The sequence below is a fragment of the Mobula hypostoma genome, chromosome 28, assembly GCF_963921235.1.
Source record: "Mobula hypostoma chromosome 28, sMobHyp1.1, whole genome shotgun sequence".
NCBI lineage: Eukaryota > Metazoa > Chordata > Chondrichthyes > Myliobatiformes > Myliobatidae > Mobula > Mobula hypostoma.
The window spans coordinates 14,273,914-14,296,372 of NC_086124.1; the positions used below are offsets into that span (position 1 = coordinate 14,273,914).

Consider the following 22,459-nt stretch of genomic DNA (forward strand, 5'->3'; position numbering starts at 1 on the left):
ACCTCTACTGTGCTGGTCATCGATTGGCCTGTTTTGAGGGATTAAGCGGCCCTTTCCCATTGGTTGCCGTGTGCGCCACGGCACCGGTGTCTGGTTTCAAGCACCTCAGGGGTATAAGAGTAGCACACGTGGGAGGTTTGACCTCTTTCTTTCATCCCCAGGGCCTGTTCACACTAAGGTTGTGACCAGTGCTGAAGAACTCTTGGATAAGCATGCTCCAGACTTAGGGAAGCCCATGCACCCTCTTAGCCAAGTATCCGTCTGTTAAATGTCTAGTTTTGCAATTTATATATGTAACACCCTGGTTCACATCTTTACTATTTTGCTGTAGGTACTTCATTTAGCAGCTCTGTAAGAGCTGTTTGTTCTGCTTTCACCCTTCCTGGGTTATCGTTGAAGATAAGGGATGATGTGGAACGTGTGCCAGCCAAGTAGCGGGAAGTTTTTCTTGGGTGAGGGACAATAAGGCTGGTCTTGGGTTTTTGTTCGAGAGGAGATGGAGAGAGAAGACGCTGGGGAGAACTGGTCATAGCATACGATCCGGTGGGAGACCCGTGTGTTCGAGATGGATTGCGAGCAACGTTTGGAAGGTGGTGTGCGCATTCATGTTGACCGAGGGGCCCAGCGTGTGAGTGACAGTGAAGTTCAAGATGAGCTCCAGCTTGTGCACATTTGACTGTTTAATTAGAATGGGCCCTTTTCTTTTTGTTATTCTTTACTAACCCTTTAGTTAAGAGGGGAGGAGAAGATGGCAGCGCGAGCGGCCGCTCCGAAATGATATCGGTATTTGTTAAGTAGTACTGTGCACAATCCTGATTTGATGGAGACAGCCGTGAGAAGCACGGAGGAACATCTGTAGAAACTTCTGAAATGCCCGCTTCGCTGCCGCTGCTACTGTGCGATCAAGAATCTCCGGAGGGGAAGGCCCCAAATCCTCGGCTTTGCCTATTGCCTGTTGCCGGGGCCGGGGTCGAAGCGCTTGGCAGAGATGGTGCTCGGTGCTCGGTGTCGGAGGGCTGGTCGGAGGCTCAAAGCTTTCGGACGGACTCAAGAGTCGGCTGTGGTCGGGTGCTTCCAGGATGCTGCATCGGCAAGTTTGTGGTGCTGGAGGTTCATGGCAGGGAGAGTTTTTTTTTCTTCCTTCTACCGTCTGCGTGAGATGATGGGACTTTCGAGAGACTTTGAGACTTTTTTTTTACTGTGCCCATGGACTGTTCTTTATCAAATTACGGTATTGCTTTGCACTGTTGTAACTATATGTTATAATTATGTGGTTCTTGTCAGTTTTTTCAGTCTTGGTTTGTCTTGTGTTTCTGTGATATCATTCTGGAGGAACATTGTATCATTTCTTAATGCATGCTTTACTAAATGACAATAAAAGAGGACTGTGTGTTCTCATAATCTAATCTAATTTAATCTAATAAATACAATTCCTTTAATTGTATACAGTGTACTATCTATTATTTTGTAGCATTAATTTGTAAATGACACAACATCCACACAAACAGGGGTTTGGGGTGGGATCAAGCACCTCACGAGTTTGGCAGGGCCAGGTGTTGTCTTCCCTGGACTTACATAGCCAAGGAAACCAGGGTGGTTTCATGTAACTTGGGCGGAACTTAGATGTTTGGTCCAATGTTTTACTGTTGTAAATAAATGATCAATATACTCTTTCATAGTCAGTGTCATCTGTCTCATTCACCAAACCCATGACCCTGCTTCTACGTTACAGAAGTATATTGTTAGAAGCCTTGGGTTCAATTCCAAATCTACCGCGTTAGTTTTGCGATTTGCAGTGTTTGCTGGAAATGTTTCTTTGGGTTTGCAGATTCTGATGTGTTTTTTTCTCAAATTCCCAATGTTGGTTGAAATTGGAGCATTGGTCAGTGTCTCGGAATCCACGGGATGGAAGGGGAGGGGAGTGAGAGAAGGGGCAATTTCAAATAAAATGTGAGGGGCAAGTTTTTTTTACACTGAGAATGGTGGGTCATAGGGTCATAGAGAAGTAAAGCACAGAAACAGGCCCTTTGACCCATCTAGTCTATGCTGAACTATTTAAATTGCCTACTCACATCAACCTGCACCACGAGTCTGTGGTGGCCAGTGCTATCATGCTTGCTGTTGTGTGCTGGGACAGCAGGCTGAGGGTAGCAGACACCAACATGATCAACAAACTCATTCGTAAGGCCAGTGATGTTGTGGGGATGGAACTGGACTCTCTCACGGTGGTGTCTGGAAAGAGGATGCTGTCTAAATTGCTTGCCATCTTGGTCAATGTCTCCCATCCACTACATAATGTACTGGTTGGGCACAGGAGTACATTCAGCCAGAGACTCATTCCTCCGAGATGCAGCACTGAGTGTCATAGGAAGTCATTCCTGCCTGTGGCCATCAAACTTTACAACTCCTCCCTTGGAGGGTCAGACGCCCTGAGCCGATAGGCTGGTCCTGGACTTATTTCATAATTTACTGGCATAATTTACATATTACTATTTAACTATTTATGGTTCTATTACTATTTATTATTTATGGTGCAACTGTAACAAAAACCAATTTCCCCCGGGATCAATAAAGTATGACTATGACTATGACTATGAAAATTGCTCTCCATGCCCCTCCCATCCACATACCGATCCAAACTTCGGGAATGCGCTCCCTGGGGTGGCAGTAGGGGCAGAAACATTGGAGACTTTGAAGAGACATTTAGATAGGTACATGAATGTGAGGAAAATGAACTTATATGGGTATTGTGTAGGCAGAAGAGATTAGTTTAGTTAACCATTTGATAACTAATTGGTACAGCACAACATTGTGGGCCGAAGGGCCTGTTCCTGTGCTGTACTGTTCTATGTTCCATGACAAGGATAATTCCATTGAATACCCTGCTCCTGATTGTATGTGAGTATGCACGTTTCTGTATGTGTTGTTGTCAGTGTTACTGTCCCTATTGAGAACATATTGCTGCCTCTGAGGTGTTTTATTCAATAAAACGATGGCAGTCCTGAAGAAGGGTCTCAGGCCAAAAAAGTCAACCCTGTTTATTCTTTTCCAGTTTCCAGAGATGCTGCCTGACTTGCTGAGGTCCCCCAGCATTTTGTTGTGTGTTGTTCTGCATTTCTAGGCTCTGCAGGTTTTCTAATGTTTGGCAGTGTTACAGTGGACAGTGTGATCTTCCTCCTCCTATCTCACCTTTTGATCTCACACCTTCCGAGAAGGTGGAAAGAAAACTGAGAAGGAGAGAACATTCACTATATGCTCTCACCCAGCTCTAGGACCCATTTTGACCTTTAACCCCTCCTCCTCTTTGCCCAAGTACTGCCTTCCTTTCTCCTTGTCTCTTTCCTGCACATTGAAATGTGTTTTACTCCAAAACATTTTTCCAGTGTTGAGGAATAGTCATCATCTTGAAATATTAACTCTCCTTTGCCACAGATGCTGCCTGATCTTCGGACCCTTTCCAGCATTTTCTATTTTGCTCCTGATTTCCAGTTTAGACTAAAGGGTCAGAATTGTGGCATTTGGCCTATCGCGTCTACTCTACCATCAGATCTTGGCTGCTTTATTTTCCCTCTCAATTTCATTCTCTTGTCTTCTCCCTGTAACCTTTGACACCCTTGCTGATCAAGAACCTATCAACCCCTGCTTTAAATATTAGATTAGATTAGATTATGAGGACACGCAATCCTCTTTTATTATCATTTAGTAATGCATGCATTAAGAAATGATACAATATTCCTCTGGTGTGATACCACAGAAACACAGGACAGACCAAGACTAAAAAACTGACAAAAACCACATAATTATAACATATAGTTACAACAGTGCAAGCAATACCGTAACTTGATGAAGAACAGGCTATGAGCACGGTAAAAAAGTTCAAAGTCTCTCGAAAGTCCCACATCTCACACAGATGGGAGAAGAAAGAAAACTCCTCCTGCCATACCTGACCACAGTCCGACTCTGAGTCGTCCGAAAACTTCGAGCTCTGACCAGCCCTCCGACACCGAGCACCGAACACCATCTCTGCCGAGCGCTTCGACCCCGCCCCGGCTGCCAGCAGCAGGCAAAGCCAAGGATTTTGGGGCCTTCCCTCCGGAGATTCTCGATGGCACAGTAGCAGCGGCAGCGAAGCGGGCATTTCAGAAGTTTCTCCAGATGTTCCTCCGTGCTTCTCACGTCCGTCTCCATCAAATCAGAATTGTGCACGATACCATATTTAGCAAATACAATATCATTTCACCGGAGACGCTACGCGCCCTGCGTCGTGCCACCATCTTCTCCTCCCCCCACCAAATATATTGAATGACTTGACCTCCACAGTCATCTGAGGCAATAAATTCCATAGATTCACCATCCTTTGGCTAAAGAAATTCCTCCTCATCTCTGTTCTGAAGGGACTTTCTTCCATTTTTAGGCTGTGTCCTCTGGTCCTAGACTCCCCCACTATAGGAAACATCCTCTCCACATCCGCGCTGTGTAGGTCTTTCAATATTCGATAGGTTTCAATGAGATCCCCACTCATTCTTCTGCTTTCCTTGGTTTTTGAACAAGATATGAACTCTTTTGCCGGTTATGAGAAACATCAAAGGATTAGGAGCTTTAATCTAGGAGAATCTTCAACAGAGATGTGAGGACCGTTGACTTGCCACCAGACGACATCTCTATTGATGCAAATCATATTGATTCAGGATTAAAGTGAAATACACCTCAGGCAAAATGCAGGTAACCATCGCACCCCTGAGCCGTGAAGATCAATATCCGTTCAACAAGGCAATTTTGCCAAGAGATAAAGCCTTTATTGAAAGGAAGCAGCTCCAAATCACTCAGCGTGGTACAAGTACTGCAGCATTTCCCGAGTTCGCCCGCGACCTCTGCTTCTGTCTGTCTGGCACTTGCGCCCTCTCTCTGTGGCCGCATGCGCTTCCTCGCGGATGAAGGGCCTCTGCCCGAAACGTTGACGGTTTATTCTTTTCCGTCGATGGTGCCTGACCTGCTGAGTTCCTCCGGCGTTTTGCGTGCGTTGCGCTGGATTTCCAGCACCAGCAGATTTTTTTGTTTTTGTGCCTCAGTACCTCCCCCCCCCACATTCCAAAGGAAAGCTTGTTTGCTTGGTTAATTCACCGCTGTAAAATGCCCCCAGTGTGATGGAATTACTCTGAGAGCTAGCATAACTATGATGGGCTGTATGGTCTCCTTATATATTACTAAGAGATAAGGAAATATCAAGATATGTTCATTTGTTACATGCTGCGTCATCTATCTTGGTCTTTCCAAGGCCGTGACTGTTCTTGGCTAATTTTTCTACAGAAGCGTTTTGCCATTGCCTTCTTCTGGGCAGTGTTTTTACAAGATGGGTGACACCAGCCATTATCAATACTCCTCAGAGATTGTCCGCCTGGCATCACTGCTCATATGACCAGGATGGGCACCGACTGCTCATCCACCACCTGCCCCCTGGCTTCATGTGACACTGATCAGGGGAGGGGGGGGCTAAGATGGTGCTACACCTTGCCCAAGGGTGACTTGCAGACGAGCAGAGGGAAGGAGCTCCTTGCACCTCAGTTGGTAGAGACGTATCTCCACTCTGCCATCCAATCAAGATACGAGAGCCTCATAACCAAGTCTGAGGACATTACTAATCAACAGGCTTGAAAACCTGGCTCTATTCCTCCGTCTGCAACTGGATCTCATCACAAACGCCGGCGCGGGTCAGGAACAGCAGTCCTTCCTTGCTGACGATCAGCACAAAAGCACAGTCGGTGCAGATCAGGAACAGCACTCTTTCCTTGCCGACAACGAGCACAGACGCACCTCAAAGCTGCACGCTTGGCCCACTGCTCCCCCCTCTCTCTGTGCTCGCGGCCGCATGGCTAGGCGCGGCCCAAACGCCATCTGTAACTGTTGCCGGCAGAATCCCAGGCAGCAGCGAGAAGGCATACAGGAGTGAGACAGGCCGGCCGGTTGCGTGGCGTTGCGGCAACAACCTCTCCCTCAATGTCGGTAACACCAAGGACCTGACTGTGGGCTTCAGGGAAGGGAAGTTGGGAGAACACACGCCACTCCATATTGAGGGGGTCAACAGCGGAACTGGAGAGCAGCTTCAAGTTCCTGAGCATCACTATCCCAGAGAATCCATTCTGGGCCCAACATAGGGATGCAAGCATGGAGAGGAACATACCTCATTAGGAGTTTGAGGAGATTTGGTTTGTCGCCAAAGACTAGCAAGTTTCTGCAGATGTGCAGTGGATGGCATTCTGAGTGGTTGCACCGTTGGCTGGTGTGGAGGCTCCAATGCACAGGACTGAAATAAAACTGCCGAGGGTTGTAGTTGTAGACCCAGCGAATTCCACCACGGGCACCAGGGCCCCACCACTGAAGACATCTTCAAACGGCGGTGCCCCAAGGAGGTGGCATCCATCTTCGGGGAGCCTCGCCATCCAGGACGTGGCCTTGTCCCACTACTGGCATCAGGGAGGAGGTACAGGAGCCCAAGAATGCACACTCACTGTTTTAGGAACAGCTTCTTCCTCTCCACCATCAAATTTCTGAATGGTCCATGAACCCATGAACAGTATCTTACTAATTTGCTCTTTCTTTTTGCATAATTTCTCATTTCTAATTTATTTATTTTTAAAATGTCTTTGTCGTTGTAACTTATTGTAATTTTTATGCACTGCTGCTGTAAAACAACAAATTTCATGACATACGTCGGTGATAATAAACCTCAGTTCTCGGGAATGTTGGTGCACTTAGCTACAAAATGCCCTGCAGTTACCGACAGCTTCTCCTGGGACCTCCGTCTCCCTCACCACGGAGAACAAGGCAGTGAGTGCATGGAACCCCACCACTTGCAGCTTCCACCTCTACTCCAAACCCTCCTGACTTGGAAGTACAGAACCATTTATTGCCACTGTCTGACTCCTAACATCGGCTATATTTCATTAGGAGTTTGAGGAGATTTGGCATGTCAACAAAACCACTCGTCAGCTTCTACAGATGTACCGTGGAGAGCATTCTAACTGGCTGCATCACTGTCAGGTTTTGGGGGGTTGGGGAACAACCGCACAGGATCGAAATAAGCTGCAGAGAGTTGTAAAATTAGTCAGCTCCATCATGGGCTCTAGCCTCCATCGTATCCAGGACATCTTCAAGGAGTGATGCCTCAGAAAAGGCAGTGTCCATCATTAAGAACCCCCACCACCCAGGACATGCCTTGTTCTCATTGCTACCATCAGGAAGGAGGTACAGAAGCCTGAAGATACAAACTCAGCGATTCAGGAACAGCTTCTTCTCCTCTGCTGTCCGATTCCTGAATGGACACTGAATCCAAGAACACTACCTCACTACTTTTTTATTTCTATTTTTGTGCTACTTATTTAAGCTAACTATTTAATTTTTATATATGCTTATTCTAATTCAGTTTTTTTCTCTATTATTAAGTACTGTTGCCACAACGACAACAATTTTCATGACTTATGCCGGTGATATTAAATCTGATTCTGTAAGCAGCAGTAATTCTTTTAGGTCGTGTTAACTTGTCCCGCTCTTTGTTCAGGTCACTTGTCTCCTTACAATGGTGGCCTCGAAACCTTTGTTAATTATTACCCGCTTTGTGAGATTCTCTGTTGGACCATCTCCACTGCGAGAGGTTCAAGGTGGTGACTCATCAAAAACTGCCCGAGGTCGGTTTCTATTCGGGCTTCTTCACAGTGGGTCATTTAAAGCCAAACGCCAACACCCAGGTTATCATGAGTCACCATTCAAACCAATAGAAGGTAAGACCCATCACATTAAATGATCACTCTTTAATTGAAGACAGGATATAATTAATCATTAAAAGAGCAAGACCATAAGACCCAGGAGCAGAATTAGGCCATATGGTCTCAGGGAGATTGTACGAACTCCTTACATTCAGTGAGGGGAATTTGAAGCCCTGTCACTGGCAATGTAAAGTGTTATGCTCAGCACTACTCTACCAGACTAACATCAGACATAAAGTGCTGGAGGAACTCAGCAGGCCACGCTGCACCTATGGAAAAAAGCACAGTCGACGTTTTGGGCCGAAACCCTTCGGCAGGACTGAAGAAAAAAAGCTGAGGAGTAGGTTTAAAAGGCCGGGGGTGGGGGGTGGTGAAGGGAGGGGAGAGGGAACCACCAGGTGGGGCAGAGATGAAGTAAAGAGCTGAGAAGTTGATTGGTGAAAAAGACAGAAGGCCATGGAAGAAAGAAAAAGGAGGGAGGGGCACCAGAGGGGGGCGATGGGCAGGCAAGGAGTTGAGGTGATGGAGGGAAAAGGGGATGGGAAATGGTGATGGAATGGGTTGGGGGGCCATTACCAGAAGTCTGAGAAATTGATGTTCATGCCATCAGGTTGGAGGCTACCCAAATGGAATATGAGGTGTTGTTCCTCCAATCTAAGCGTGGCCTCGTCACGACAGTGGAGGAAGCCATAGATGGTTTCGGCCTGAAACGTTGACTGTACTTTTTTCCGTTGATGCTGCCTGGCCTGCTGAGTTCCTCCAGCATTTTGTGTGTGTTTTTCAGAGTTCTAGCCTCTGCAAGTTTCCTCTTGTTTGTGATTTGATTACACTACCACATAGCCCACTTTGATCTCCAGATCAAATGGGGGTGTCCATACACTAGAAGCAGTTCAGAGTAGGTCTAAAACAGGGGCCTCAACCAGGGGGTCCATGGACTCCTTGCTTAACAAGATATAGGAGCATAATAAAACCATTTGGCCCATCGGGTCAGCTCCATCATTTCGTCATGGCTGATCCATTTTCCCTTTTCCTGCCTTCTCCCTGTATCCCTTTATGTCCTGACTAATCAAGAATCGATCAACCTCTGCCTTAACTATACCCAATGAATTGGCCTCCACAGCCCCCTGTGGCAATGAATTCCACAGATTCACCACCTTCAGGCTGAAGAACCTCCTCCTCACCTCCATTCTAAAAGGATGTCCCTCCTATCCTGAGGTTGTGACACCTGGTCTTAGACTCCCTATCCTATGGGGGCCTGCCTTATTTGGATTTTCGAAAGCCGCTTTCATTGTGATTGGTTAGTTTAGAAACTACAGCTGAGGGTAGCAGACACCAACAGGATCAACAGACTCATTCGTAAGGCCAGTGATGTTGTGGGGATGGAACTGGACTCTCTGACGGTGGTGTCTGAAAAGAGGATGCTGTCCAAGTTGCATGCCAGCTTGGACAATGTCTCTCATCCACTACATAATGTACTGGGTGGACACAGGAGTACATTCAGCCAGAGGCTCATTCCACCAAGATGCAACACAGAGCGTCATAGGAAGTCATTCCTGCCTGTGGCCATCAAACTTTACAACTCCTCCCTTGGAGGGTCAGAAACCCTGAGCCAATAGGCTGGTCCTGGACTTACTTCCTGGCATAATTTACATATTACTATTTAACTATTTATGGTTTTATTACTATTTAATTATTTATGGTGCAACTGTAACGAAAACCAATTTCCCCCGGGATCAATAAAGTATGACTATGATTACGACTATTTTCCCATTGGTTAGCTGCCGGGTGTCAAGTTTCAAATATCCTGGGTATATAGGGAGCACGTGTGGGAGGTTCTGTCTCTCTTCCTTTGTTTAAGGCAAGTGGTGGACATGATCACTGGGAAGGTATGCTCTGCATGTACTTTTAATTAAGTATGTTTGTTGAAGATTCACCTTTTGTAGTGTCTGTAACCTGGGAAACATGAACGTTTGGTCAAATTCTTACTTTTTGTACATAAATAATTAACATACCTATTCAAAGTCAATGCATTTCCCGTCTGACTTGCCAGACCCGTGAACCTGATTCAACATTAGACTCCCCCACCACAGGAAACCTCCTCTCCTCATCCAATCCAATGAGGCTTTTTAACCATTATTCGATAGGGTTCAAGGAGGCCACCCTCTCATTCTTCTGAACTCCAGTGAGCAGAGGCCCAGAGGCATCGCACACACCTCATATGACAAGCCTTTCAGTCCAAGAATCATTTTGTGTGAGCCCTCTCCAAGGGCCCAAAACTGCTCGCAATACTCCACATGAGGCTTCACCTGAGCTTTATAAAGTAAGAGTGTACGTAGATTGAACAGCTCATAAACACTGCATGGTACTGCCTTCATCCTTTCACAGGTGAACCATATTAACATTTAAAAGTTGCCATTTAATTAGCACTCACAGCTACCTCCTGGTGCCACATCCTGAATGTAGCCAATTGATATGATAATACATTGGAAGGGAAACTGCAGAACACATTATTCTTGATTATAGGTTCTTTATATACAAAGGCTTCTGAGGCAGCTACCAGATCCCAATATTTAAATTTATCGCATTCTCCATGGCAACGCTCTCTGCATGCTGCTGCCATCAAGAAGAAGGTACAGGAGCCTCTGTTCAGGAACAGTTAACATCCCTCAGACTTCAGGGTCTTGAACCTGAGGAGATAACCTCAGGGACCCCCCACCATCCAGGTCACGCTCTCTCCTCGCTGCTGCCATCAGGAAGCAGGTACAGGAGCCTCAAGGCTTGTACCACCAGTTTCAGGAACAATTATTATCCCTCACCCATCAGGCTCTTGAACCAAAGGAGATAACTTCACACAACTTCACTCTCCCCAACACTGAACTGTTCCCACAACCTATAGTCTCACCTTCAAGGACTCTTCATCTCATGTTCTTGATACTTGTTGTTTACTTATTTATTATTATTATTATTATTATTATTATTATTATTTCTTTCTCTTAGTATTTGCACAGCTTGTTGCCTTTTTCACACTGGTTGAATGCCCAGGGTGGTGTGGTCTTTCATAGATTCTATTCTGGATTTACTGAGTATACTCACAAGGAAATGAATCTCAGAGTTGTATGTGGTGACATATATGTACTTTGTTAATAAACTTACTTTGAACTTTTGAACATTGAGACTTCCTGAGAAATTGTGGAAAGCTCAAAAGTAAATGCAAACTTTTCTTCTCTTCAGCAAGACCTGGGCTGTTTCTGAAGATACCAAGTGGCCAGTAAACGCCGACATTTTACTACTTCCTGCCGTATCACAGAACATAGAACAGTACAGGCCCTTCAGCCCACAATCTTGTGCTGAACCAACTAAAAATAAATTAAAAGAACTCGAAACCAATCCTTCCTACCTACACAATGTCCATATCCCTCTATCTTCCACACATCCATGCGCCCATCTGTACGTCCCTTAAAAGCCTCTAAAATATTTGCCTCTACCACCATACCAAGCAGTGCATTCTGGGCATCTACCACTGTCTGAGTATAAAAACTTACCCCTCACACCCTTAAGGTGGTGTGAGTGTTATGATACTGCAAGTGCAATTTTAATTGGGAATGCTGGATTAACAGCCTGTCTGAAACTGCTCCCTACTGAAAACATTGGACAGTAGTTACGGGAGTGGGTTAATACATAGAACATAGAAATTTTCAGCACATTACAGGCCCTTCGGCCCACAATGTTGTGCTGACCATGTAACCTACTCTAGAAACTGCCGAGAATTTCCCTACCGCATAGCCCTCTAGTTTTCCAATCTCCATTACCCCTGGCATCCCCTCAGTACCTATTTCCAAACACCTTAAAACTATGCCCCCTCACGTTAGTCATTTCAACCCCAAGAAAAAGCCTCTGACTAGCCACACATTCAATGCCCCTCATCATCTTACACACCTCTATCAGGTCAGTTCTCACCCTCCGTCACTCCAAGGAGAGAAGGCCAAGTTCACTCAACCTCTTATCACAAGGCATGCTCTCCAATCCAGGCAACATCCTTGTAAACCTCCTCTGCACTCTCTCTATAGTGTCCACATCTTTCCTGTAGTGAGGTGACCAGAACTGAGCACAGTACTCCAAGTGGGGTCTGACCAAGGTCTTATCTGGGGCTTCCAGCTGGTGGAATTAGGATAAGGCTCCTCCACTGTTAGAAAAAGAAAGAAGAGGTACTTACAGCTGTCTTCCTCTTCCATAAAGACTTTACTGACATAACAGGCATAGACAAAGCCACAGAGCTGCAAAAGAACAGAATTTGTTATTAGTCACCACGCTGTTCATTGACATCACTGCGCCAGCCATTCACACGCCGTACACTCAGTGGCCACGTCACTCGGTACTTCCTGTGACCTTCTGCTGCTGTAGCCCATCGATTTCAAGGTTTGACGTGTTGTGCGTTCAGAGATGCTCTTCTGCACACCACCAAGTAACATAGAACATAGAATAGTACAGCACAGTACAGGCCCTTCAGCCCACAATGTTGTGCTGACCCTTAAACCCTGCCTCCCATATAACCCCCCCGCCTTAAATTCCTTCATATACTTGTCTAGTAGTCTCTTAAACTTCACTAGTGTATCTGCCTCCACCACTGACTCAGGCAGTGCATTCCACGCACCAACCACTCTCTGAGTAAAAAACCTTCCTCTAATATCCCCCTTGAACTTCCCCCCCTTATCTTAAAGCCATGTCCTCTTGTATTGAGCAGTGGTGCCCTGGGGAAAAGGTGCTGGCTATCCACTCTATCTATTCCTCATATTATCTTGTACACCTCTATCATGACTCCTCTCATCCTCCTTCTCTCCAAAGAGTAAAGCCCTAGCTCCCTTAATCTCTGATCATAATCCATACTTTCTAAACCAGGCAGCATCCTGGTAAATCTCCTCTGTACCCTTTCCAATGCTTCCACATCCTTCCGATAGTGAGCTGACCAGAACTGGACACGGTACTCCAAGTGTGGCCTAACCAGAGTTTTATAGAGCTGCATCATTACATCGCGACTCTTAAACTCTATCCCTCGACTTATGAAAGTTAACACCCCATAAGCTTTCTTAACTACCCTATCCCTATAATGTGGTTATTTCAGTTATATTTCAGAAAGGATTGTGCCGTCATTGGAGGGAGTCCAGAGGAGGTTCATGAGGATGATTCCGGGAATGAAGAGGTTAACATATGAGGAGCGTTTGGCAGCTTTGGGACTGTACTCAGGAATTTAGAAGAATACAGGGGGATCTCAATGAAACCTACCGAGTGTTGAAACGTCTAGATAGGGTGGATGTGGAGAGGATGTTTCCTGTGGTGGGAGTATCCAGAACTAGAGGGCACAGCCTCAAATTTGAGGGGTGACCTTTTAGAACAGAGGTAAGGAGTAATTTTTTTTTAGCCAGAGAGTAGTCAATCTGTGGAATGCTGTGCCACAGACTGTGGTGGAGGTCAAGTCTGTGGGTATATTTAAGGCGGAGGTTGATCGTTTCCTGATTGGTCAGGACATCAAAGGATATGGCGAGAAGGCAGGTGTATGGGGTTGAGTGGGATCCGGGATCAGCCATGATGGAATAGCGGAGCAGACTCGATGGGTTGAATGGCCTAATTCTGCTCCTATATCTTACAATCTTACTGTCGTCTTCCTGCCAGCTTGATCTTGAACCAGTCTGGTCATCCTCCTCTGACCTCGCTCATTAACCAGACATTTTTTTCCCCCAAGATCACGAGGTGTTTGTTTTTTTTTGTTTTTTGGATAATTCTCTATAAAATCTAGACACCATTGTGTATGAGAATCCCAGGAGATCTACAGTTTCAGAAATACTCAAACCACCCCATCTGGCACCACCAATCATTCCACAGCCAAAGTCTCTTAGATCACATTTCTTCCCCATTCTGATCTTTAGTCTGAGCAACAACTGAACCTCGTGACCATGTCGACATGCTTTTATGCACTGAGCTGCTGCCATGTAATTAGATGATTAGACATTTGCATTAACAAGCAGGTTTAAAGCTGCTTTATGTACACTATGTAATAAAGTTGCAATTGAGTGTATGTAACCTTTAGCAAATAGAGTCAATTTAATCAATAACTAGAGCGACAAACAAGTTGATAGAGAAACTCAATGGGGCAGGATGCTCACAGAGCAGTTGAGTTCTCCCTGGAGACAGAGGGTCACAGAACACTACAGCACAGGAAGTTTGGTTCATCTAAGTTATTACTGTAGCCCCCCCTGGCCAGCCTCAGGGTAGCTCAGCTCTCTGTCGTCTAGGGAAACAGCCCTCGGCCCCGCCAAACTGGGTAATAGTTTGTGTGGATGCTGTGTGATGTACCCCACCCCGCCCAAATAACAGACAATACACCAGATACAATTAAATGATTTACAGTTTATAGATGTTACTGGAACTATATAATTAATAGAAAATAAAATATAAAAGAAAAATAAAAGGCGCTACACTTATCAAAGTTCAATCTCTTCGTGCACAAACAGTTGGAGCTCAGGACCCTCCTTCTTCACCCTGTGATCCCCTCGCACCACCTCGACCTGCTGCCTGGGACCAACAACGGTGGTCGACCAGACGCTCCACATGAGTCCGTCTCCGTCTCCTCTCCTCGCCGAACACCCTGGACCTCGGACTCCTGCTCAGGATCCGACCCTGTTAGTGGACTCACAGCACCTGGTCCATCCTTTGTCTCTCTCTCACGCCTTCTGCCCAAAAACCAGCGCATCACACTAACTTACAAACACCCAGAAAAAATAACATCTATCCCAATTGGTTTGTTCATACTCTTATCAGAAACATGATCCAAACAAACTGCTAGCGGGAGGACTTTCTCAGCAGTTAACATAACAAAGAAGCCATTTTAATTAGACTACGCAGTTACATAAAAGAAGAAACCCTTTACACTACTCTGCCTCATCCCATCGGCCTGCACCCGGACTGTCGCCCTCCATACCCCTACCATCCATGTACTATCCAAATTGCTCGCAGGTGTTGAAGTCGAACCTGCATCCACCGCTTGCGCTGGATGCTCGTTCCACACTTTCACCGCCTTCTCAGTGAAGAACTTACCCCTCGTGTTCCCCTTAAACATTTCACCTTTCAACCTTAACCCATGACCTTCCGGTTGTAGTCCCACCCAACCTCAGTGGAAAAAGACCAAACACGAGGAAATCTGCAGATGCTGGAAATTCAAGCAACACACACAAAATGCTGGTGGAACACAGCAGGCCAGGCAGCATCCATGGGAAGAAGCACAGTCGACGTTTCGGGTCGAGACCCTTCATCCGGACTAACGGAAAAAAAGAGATTGTCAGAGATTTGAAAGTGGGAGGGGGAGGGGGAGACCTGAAATGATGGGAGGAGGCAGGAGGGGGAGGGATGAAGCTAAGAGCTGGGAAGTTGATTGGCAAAAGAGATACAAGGCTGGAGAATGGGAAGTATCATAGGACGGAAGGCCTTGGAAGAAAGAAAGGGTGAGGGGAGAACCAGAGGAAGATGGAGAACAGGCAAGGAGTTATTGTGAGAAGGAAAGAGAGAGAGAAAAAAAAGTAAATAAATAAATAAATAGATAGATAGATAGATAGGAAGGATGGGGTAAGAAGGGGAGGAGGGGCATTAACGGGGGTTAGAGAAGTCAATGTTCATGCCATCAGGTTGGAGGGTACCGAGACAGAATATAAAGTGTTGTTCCTCCAACCGGAGTGTGGCTTCATCTTGACAGTAGAGGAGGCCGTGGATAGACATGTCAGAATGGGAGTGGGACGTGGAATTAAAATGTGTGGCCACTGGGAGATCCTGCTTTCTCTGACATACAGAGTGTAGGTGTTCAGCGAAACGGTCTCCCGGTCTGTGTCAGGTCTCACCAATACATAGAAGGCCACACCAGGAACACTGGACACAGTATATCACACCAGCAGACTCACAGGTGAAGTGTCGCCTCACCTGGAAGGACTGTCTGGGGCCCTGAATGGTGGTAAGGGATGGAAGTGTAAGGGCACGTGTAGCACTTGTTCCGCTTACAAGGATAAGTGCCAGGAGGAAGATTGGTGGGAAGGGATGGACAAGGGAGTCGCGTAGGGAGCGATCCCTGCAGAAAGGGGGGCCAGGGGGAGGGAAAGATGTGCTTAGTGGTGGGATCCCGTTGGAGGTGGCGGAAGTTACGGAGAATAATATGTTGGACCCGGAAGCTGGTGGGGTGGTAGGTGAGGACCAGGGGAACCCTATTCCTAGTGGGGTGGCGGGAGGATGGGGTGAGAGCAGATGTGCGTGAAATGGGAGAGATGCGTTTGAGAGCAGAGTTGATGGTGGAGGAAGGGAAGCCCCTTTCTTTAAAAAAGGAAGACATCTCTTTCGTCCTGGAATGAAAAGCCTCATCCTGAGAGCAGATGCGGTGGAGACGGAGGAATTGCGAGAAGGGGATGGCATTTTTACAGGTAACAGGGTGGGAAGAGGAATAGTCCAGATAGCTGTGAGAGTCTGTGGGCTTATAATAGACATCAGTAGACAAGCTGTCTCTAGAGATAGAGACAGAGAGATCAAGGAAGGGGAGGGAGGTGTCAGAAATGGACCAGGTAAATTTGAGGGCAGGGTGGAAGTTGGAGGCAAAGTTGATGAAGTCAATGAGCTCAGCATGCGTGCAGGAAGCAGCACCAATGCAGTCGTTGATGTAGCGAAGGAAAAGTAGGGGACGGACACCAGTATAGGCTTGGAACATGGACTGTTCCACATAGCCAACAAAAAGGCAGGCATAACTGGGACCCATACGGGTGCCCATGGCTACACCTTTAGTTTGAAGGAAGTGGGAGGAGCCAAAGGAGAAATTATTAAGAGTAAGGACCAATTCCGCTAGATGGAGGAGAGTGGTGGTGGAGGGGAACTGGTTGGGTCTGGAAAAGCCTGCTTGCATTTTTCCTATCTATACCCCTCATAATTTTGTATACCCCTATCAAATCTCCCCTCAATCTTCTACGTTCTAGTGAATAACGTCTTAACCTAATCAACCTTTCCCTATAACTCAAGTCTTCCTGACCCAACAATATCCTTGTAAATTTTCTATGTACTCTTTCAATCTGGTTACATTTTTCTTGCGGTTAGGTGACCAAAACTGAACACAATGCTCCAAATTAGGACTCACCAATGTCTTATACAATTTCAACAAATGTACTCAATACTTTGATTTATGAAGGCCAATGTGCCTAAAGCTTTCTTTGTGATCCCTGTGCTGCCACTTTCAATGAATTATGGACTTGGATTCCCAGATCACTTTGTTCTACCAGACTCCTCAGTGCCCTACCACTCACTGTGTAAAACCTACTCTGGTTGATCCTCCCAAAGTGCAACATCTCACACTTGTCTGCATTAAATTCCATCTTCCATTTTTCATCCCATTTCACCAGCTGGTCCTTCTCCCGAGTAAATGCAGATGCAAAAATTCCACTTAAGATCTCCCATCTCTTTTGGCTCCATGCATAGATTATCTCTTTGGACTTCCAGAGGGCCAATTCTGTCCCTGCTATTGCCCTTAATATATCTGTAGAAGCCCTCAGGGTTCTCCTTCACCTTGTCTGCTAGAGCAACTTCATATCTTCTTTTAGCCCTCCTGATTTCCTTCTTGTGTTCTCTTGCATTTCTTATACTCCTCAACTAGCTCATTTGTTCCTGCCTACCTATACCAGCCATAGACCTCCTTCGTTTCTTGAACCAGGACCTTAATATCTCTCGAAAGCCAAGATTCTCTAAACCGGTTATGTTGCCTTTGATTCTGACAGGAACAAACTCTGTACTCTCAAAGTTTCACTTTTGAAGGCCTCCCACTGACCCAGTGCACCTTTGCCAGAAAACAAGCTGTCCCAGTCCACACTTGCCAGATCCGTACTCACACCATCAAAATTGGCCTCTCTTCAAAGTATAATCTCAACCCGAGGATGAGACCAATGCTTTCCCATAATTACCTTGAAACTAATGGAGTTATGCTCACTAGATGCAAAGTGTTACCCTACACAAACTTCTGTCAACTGCTCTGTCTCATTCCCTAACAGGAGATCAATTATTGCATTCTCTCCAGCTGGGGCTTCTTTAAAGATTAAAGAAACCTTCCTGAACATATTTGACAAACTTTTTCCCATTCGGCCCTTTTACAGTATGTAAATTTTACAGACAATGCATGGAAAGTTAAAATCACCTACTATCACAACCTTAAATTTCTTGCAACTGTCTGCGATCTCTCTACAAATTTGCTCCTCTAAATCCTGATGACTATTGGGTGGTCTATCATATAATCCCATTAACCTGGTCATGCCTTGCTTATTCCTCAGTTCTACCCATAAAGTCTCTCTCGACTAGATCTCTGTTTGTCCTGCCTGAGCACTGCCGTGACATTTTCACTAGTAATGCCTCCTCCTTTAATGACTCCCACTCTATCACGTCTAAAACAGCAGAATCCCAGAAAATTGAGTTGCCAGTCCTGCCCTTCCTGCAAACAAGACTCACTAATGGCTACAATGTCATAATTCCACGTGCTGATCCAGGCCCTGAGTTCATCAGCCTTTCCTAACACTTATTTCACTGAAATAACATCTTCCCTCTGGCTGGCTGTAGTATGTTCACACAATATGCAGCTTTCAAGCCCCAGAATCAGAAGGTTGATTGGATGTCCGGAGGTCGAGGCCCGACAGCCTGAGCTCCAAATCTGCGAATCTCTACGGGCCCACTGGGGACGTTGAAGGCACAATGTCTGCGAATCCACGGGTTCGCTGGAGGCTGGAGGCCAAAGGCGGCCTGTCCTGAGGTTAGAGGACTGTCTGTGTGCATGGCTACATGGGACAGAGATGTTGCTTTGTTGCTCGTTATAAGACCACAAGACATACGAGCGGAATTAGGCCATTCAGCCCATCAAGTCCACTCTGTTATTTCATCATGGCTGATCCTAGATTGTGGTGGCGCGTGGCCAAGTGGTTAAGGCGTCAGTCTAGTGACCTGAAGTTCACTAGTTCGAGCCTCAGCTGAGGCAGCGTGTTGTGTCCTTGAGCAAGGTACTTAACCACACATTGCTCTGCGACAACACCGGTGCCAAGCTGTATCAGCCCTAATGCCCTTCTCTTGGACAACATTGGTGGCATGGAGAGGGAGACTTGCAGCATGGGCAACTGCCGGTCTTCCATACAACCTTGCCCAGGCCTGCGCCCTGGAAACCTTCCAAGGCGCAAATCCACGGTCTCACGAGACTAACAGATGCCTATATATATAAAAAAAATAAGATCCTAGATCTCATTCAACTCCATACATCTGGACTCACAACATAACCCTTGTTGCCCAGACCGATCAGGAATCTATCAACTTCCGCTTTAAATATACCCACGGACTTGGCCTCCACCGCAGTCTGAAGGCAGAGCATTCCACAGGTTCACCAGTCTTTGGCTAAAAAAATTCCTCCTTACTTCTGTTCTAAAAGGTTACCCCTCAATTTTGAGGCTGTACCCTCTAGTTCTGGATACCCCCACCATAGGAAACATCCTCTCCACATCCATCTTACCTAGTCCTTTCAACATTCAGCAGGTTTCAAAGAGATCCCCTATGCATTCTTCTAAATTCCAGTGGGTACAGGCCCAAAGATGCCAAATGTTCCTCAATTGATAACTGCTTCATTCCTGGAATCATCCTCGTGAACTTCCTCTGGACTCTCTCCAATGACAACAAGACATCCTTTCTGAGTTAAGGGGCCCAAAGCTGTTGAAAATACTCCAAGTGCAGCCTGATTAGTGTCTCATAAAGCTTCATCTCCTTGTTTTTATATTCTATTCCCCTTGAAGTAAATGCCAACATTGCATTTGCCTTTTTTTTTACCACAGACTCAATCTGTGAATTAACATTCTGGGAGTATTGCACAAGGACTTCGAAGTCCCTTTGCACCACTGATGTTTGAATTTTTCTCCATTTAGATAATAGTCCGCACTATTGTTTCTTTTACCAAAAATGCATCATCGTACATTTCCCACATGTATTCTATCTTCCACGTTTTTGCCCATTCTTCCAATTTGTCTAAGTCCTACTGCAATCGCATTGCTTCCTCAGCACTACCTACCCCTCCACCTATCTTCGTATGATCCGCAAACTTTACCACAAAGCCATCAATTCCATTATCCAAATCATTGACAAACAATGTGAAAAGTAGTGGTCCCAATACTGACCCCTGAGGAACACCACTAGTCACTGGCAGCCAACCAGAAAAGGCCCCCTTTATTCCCACTCGCTACCTCCTGCCTGTCAGCCATTCCGCTAGCCATGCCAGTATTTTTCCTGTAAAGCCATAGGATTTTATCTTGTTAAGCAGCCTCATGTGTGGCACTGTATCAAACGCCTTCTGAAAATCCAAGTAAATGACATCCACTGCCTCTCCTTAGTCCACCTCCATGAAGAACTCTAACAGCTTTGTCAGGCCAGAATTCCCTTTACATAAACTATGCTAACTTTGTGACTTAATTCATCATTAGTCTCCAAGTACCACGAAACCTCATCCTTAATAATAGACTCCAACGCTTTCCCAATCACTGAGGTTCAGCTAACTGGCCTATACTTTCCTTTCTTCTGTTTTCCTCCCTTCCTAAACAGTGGAGTGACATTTGCAATTTTCCAGTCCTCCAGGACCGTGCCGGAATCAAGTGATTCTTGAAAGATCTTGAGCAGTGCATCCATTATCGCTTCAGCAACTTCTCTCGGGACTCTAGGATGTAGTCCATCTTGTCCAGTTGACTTATCCAGCTTAAGAACTTTGAGTTTTCCTGGCACTTTTTCCTTTGTAATAGCAATGGACCTCACTCCTGCTCCCTGACACTCACGGACCTCTGGCACACTGCTGGTGTCTTCCACAGTGAAGACAGATGCAAAGTACCCATTAAGTTCATCTGCCATTCCTTTGTCCCCCATTACTACCTCACCAGAATCATTTTTCAGTGGTCCAATATCAACTCCCACCTCCCTTTTATTCTTTACATAACTGAAAAAACTTTTAGTATTCTGCTTTATATTATTGGCTAGCTTGCCCTCATATTTCATCTTTTCCCTTTTTATAGCTTTTTTAGTTGCCTTTTGTTGGATTTTAAAAGCCTCCTAATCATCCAACTTCCCACTTACTTTTGCTACCTTAACTTATTATGATTACGAGGACACCCAGTCCCCTTTTATTGTCATTTAGTAATGCGTGCATTAAGAAATGATAAAAATGTTTTTCCAGAATGATATCACAAAAACACATGACAAAGCGACTTAAAAACTAACAAAAACCACATAATTATAACATATAGTTACAACAGTGCAAAGCAATACTGTAATTTCATAAGAACAGACTATGGCACAGTAAAAGTCTCAGAGTCACTCGAAAGTCCCATCATCTCATGCAGACTGTGAACCTCCAGCGCCGCCAACTTGCCGATGCAGCATCCCGGAAGCATCCGACCACAGTCCGACTCCGAGTCCGTCCGAAAAACTCCGAGCCTCCGACCACCTATTCGACACCGAGCATCGAGCACCATCTCCGCCGAGCGCTTCGACCCCGGCCCCGGCAACAGGCAATACGCAAAGCCGAGGATGTGGGGTCTTCGTCTTCGGAGATTCTCGATCACACAGTAGCAGCGGCAACGAAGCGGGCATTTCAGAAGTTTCTCCAGATGTTCCTCTGCGCTTCTCACGGCTGTCCCCATCAAATCCAGATTGTGCACGGCACCCCTAGTTACACATATCGATATTCATTCGGAATGGCCGCGTGCGCTGCGTTGCGCCACCATCTCCTCCTCCCTCCTTTCCTTGGTTTTTATGCAGTCGCTAACTTCCCTTGTCAGCCACAGTCGCCTAGTCCTGCCATTTGAGAACTTCTTCCTCTGTGGAACATATCTACACTGCGCCTTGTGAACTATTCCCAGAAACTCAGCCACCTCTGCTCTGTCATCATCCCCACCAATACCCCCTCCAATCCATATGGGCAAGCTCCTCTCTCATGCCTCCGTAATTCCCTTTATTCCATTGTGATACTGATACATGTGACTTGTGCTTCTCCCTCTCAAATTGCAGTATGAATTTAATCATATTACAATCACTGCCTCCTGAGGGTTCCTTTACATTAAGCTGACTAATAAGATCTGGGTACACAACACCCAATCTAAGATAGAATTTTTCTAGTAGGCTTGAGTTCTGTTGCTTTTTCACTTGGTGTCTTATTACGTCTCTACATAATAAACTTTAGTTCCCAGTGTGCATTGTGCGTGGTTCACCCGGAACTGGAAGCAACATAGGTGAATGAGACACACACACACACACACACACACACACACTTGTGGCAGGCTGGAGTGAAATGAGGTCAAGCTGAAGCCATTCTGTAAATCTGTAAATAAAATAGTTCTAGCGTTCTTACCCATGCAAGTTTGCCTTTGCTACAGGATATACATAACATGGTGTCAGAGGTCTTTGTAGATTTCCTGCAGACCTCTGATGCTAGTAAAACAAAATGGATCATTCCAGTGACGGTGAATGACGCAGTAATTACATTAAAATTTGACACCGGAGCCCAGGTAAATCAGTTGTCTGTGGATGATTACAAAACTCACAAAGTAAAGAGCAAGATTTACTCAGCAAATTTAAAAGTGACAGGCTATACTGGAGAGAACATTCCAGTATAAGGGAACTTCAAG

The 22,459-nt window shown here is 45.8% G+C and overlaps 1 protein-coding gene across 2 annotated transcripts in view; it reads right to left on the reverse strand.

The window, feature by feature from the left end:
- nkain1 (sodium/potassium transporting ATPase interacting 1) overlaps nt 1–22,459 on the reverse strand; it is an 891,479-nt gene that overhangs the window by 43,063 nt on the left and 825,957 nt on the right. For both annotated transcript variants that reach the window (XM_063035499.1, XM_063035498.1), the window contains one exon: nt 11,974–12,034. In XM_063035499.1, the coding sequence (XP_062891569.1) occupies nt 11,974–12,034 (61 nt within the window). The remainder of the gene's footprint in view (nt 1–11,973; nt 12,035–22,459) is intronic.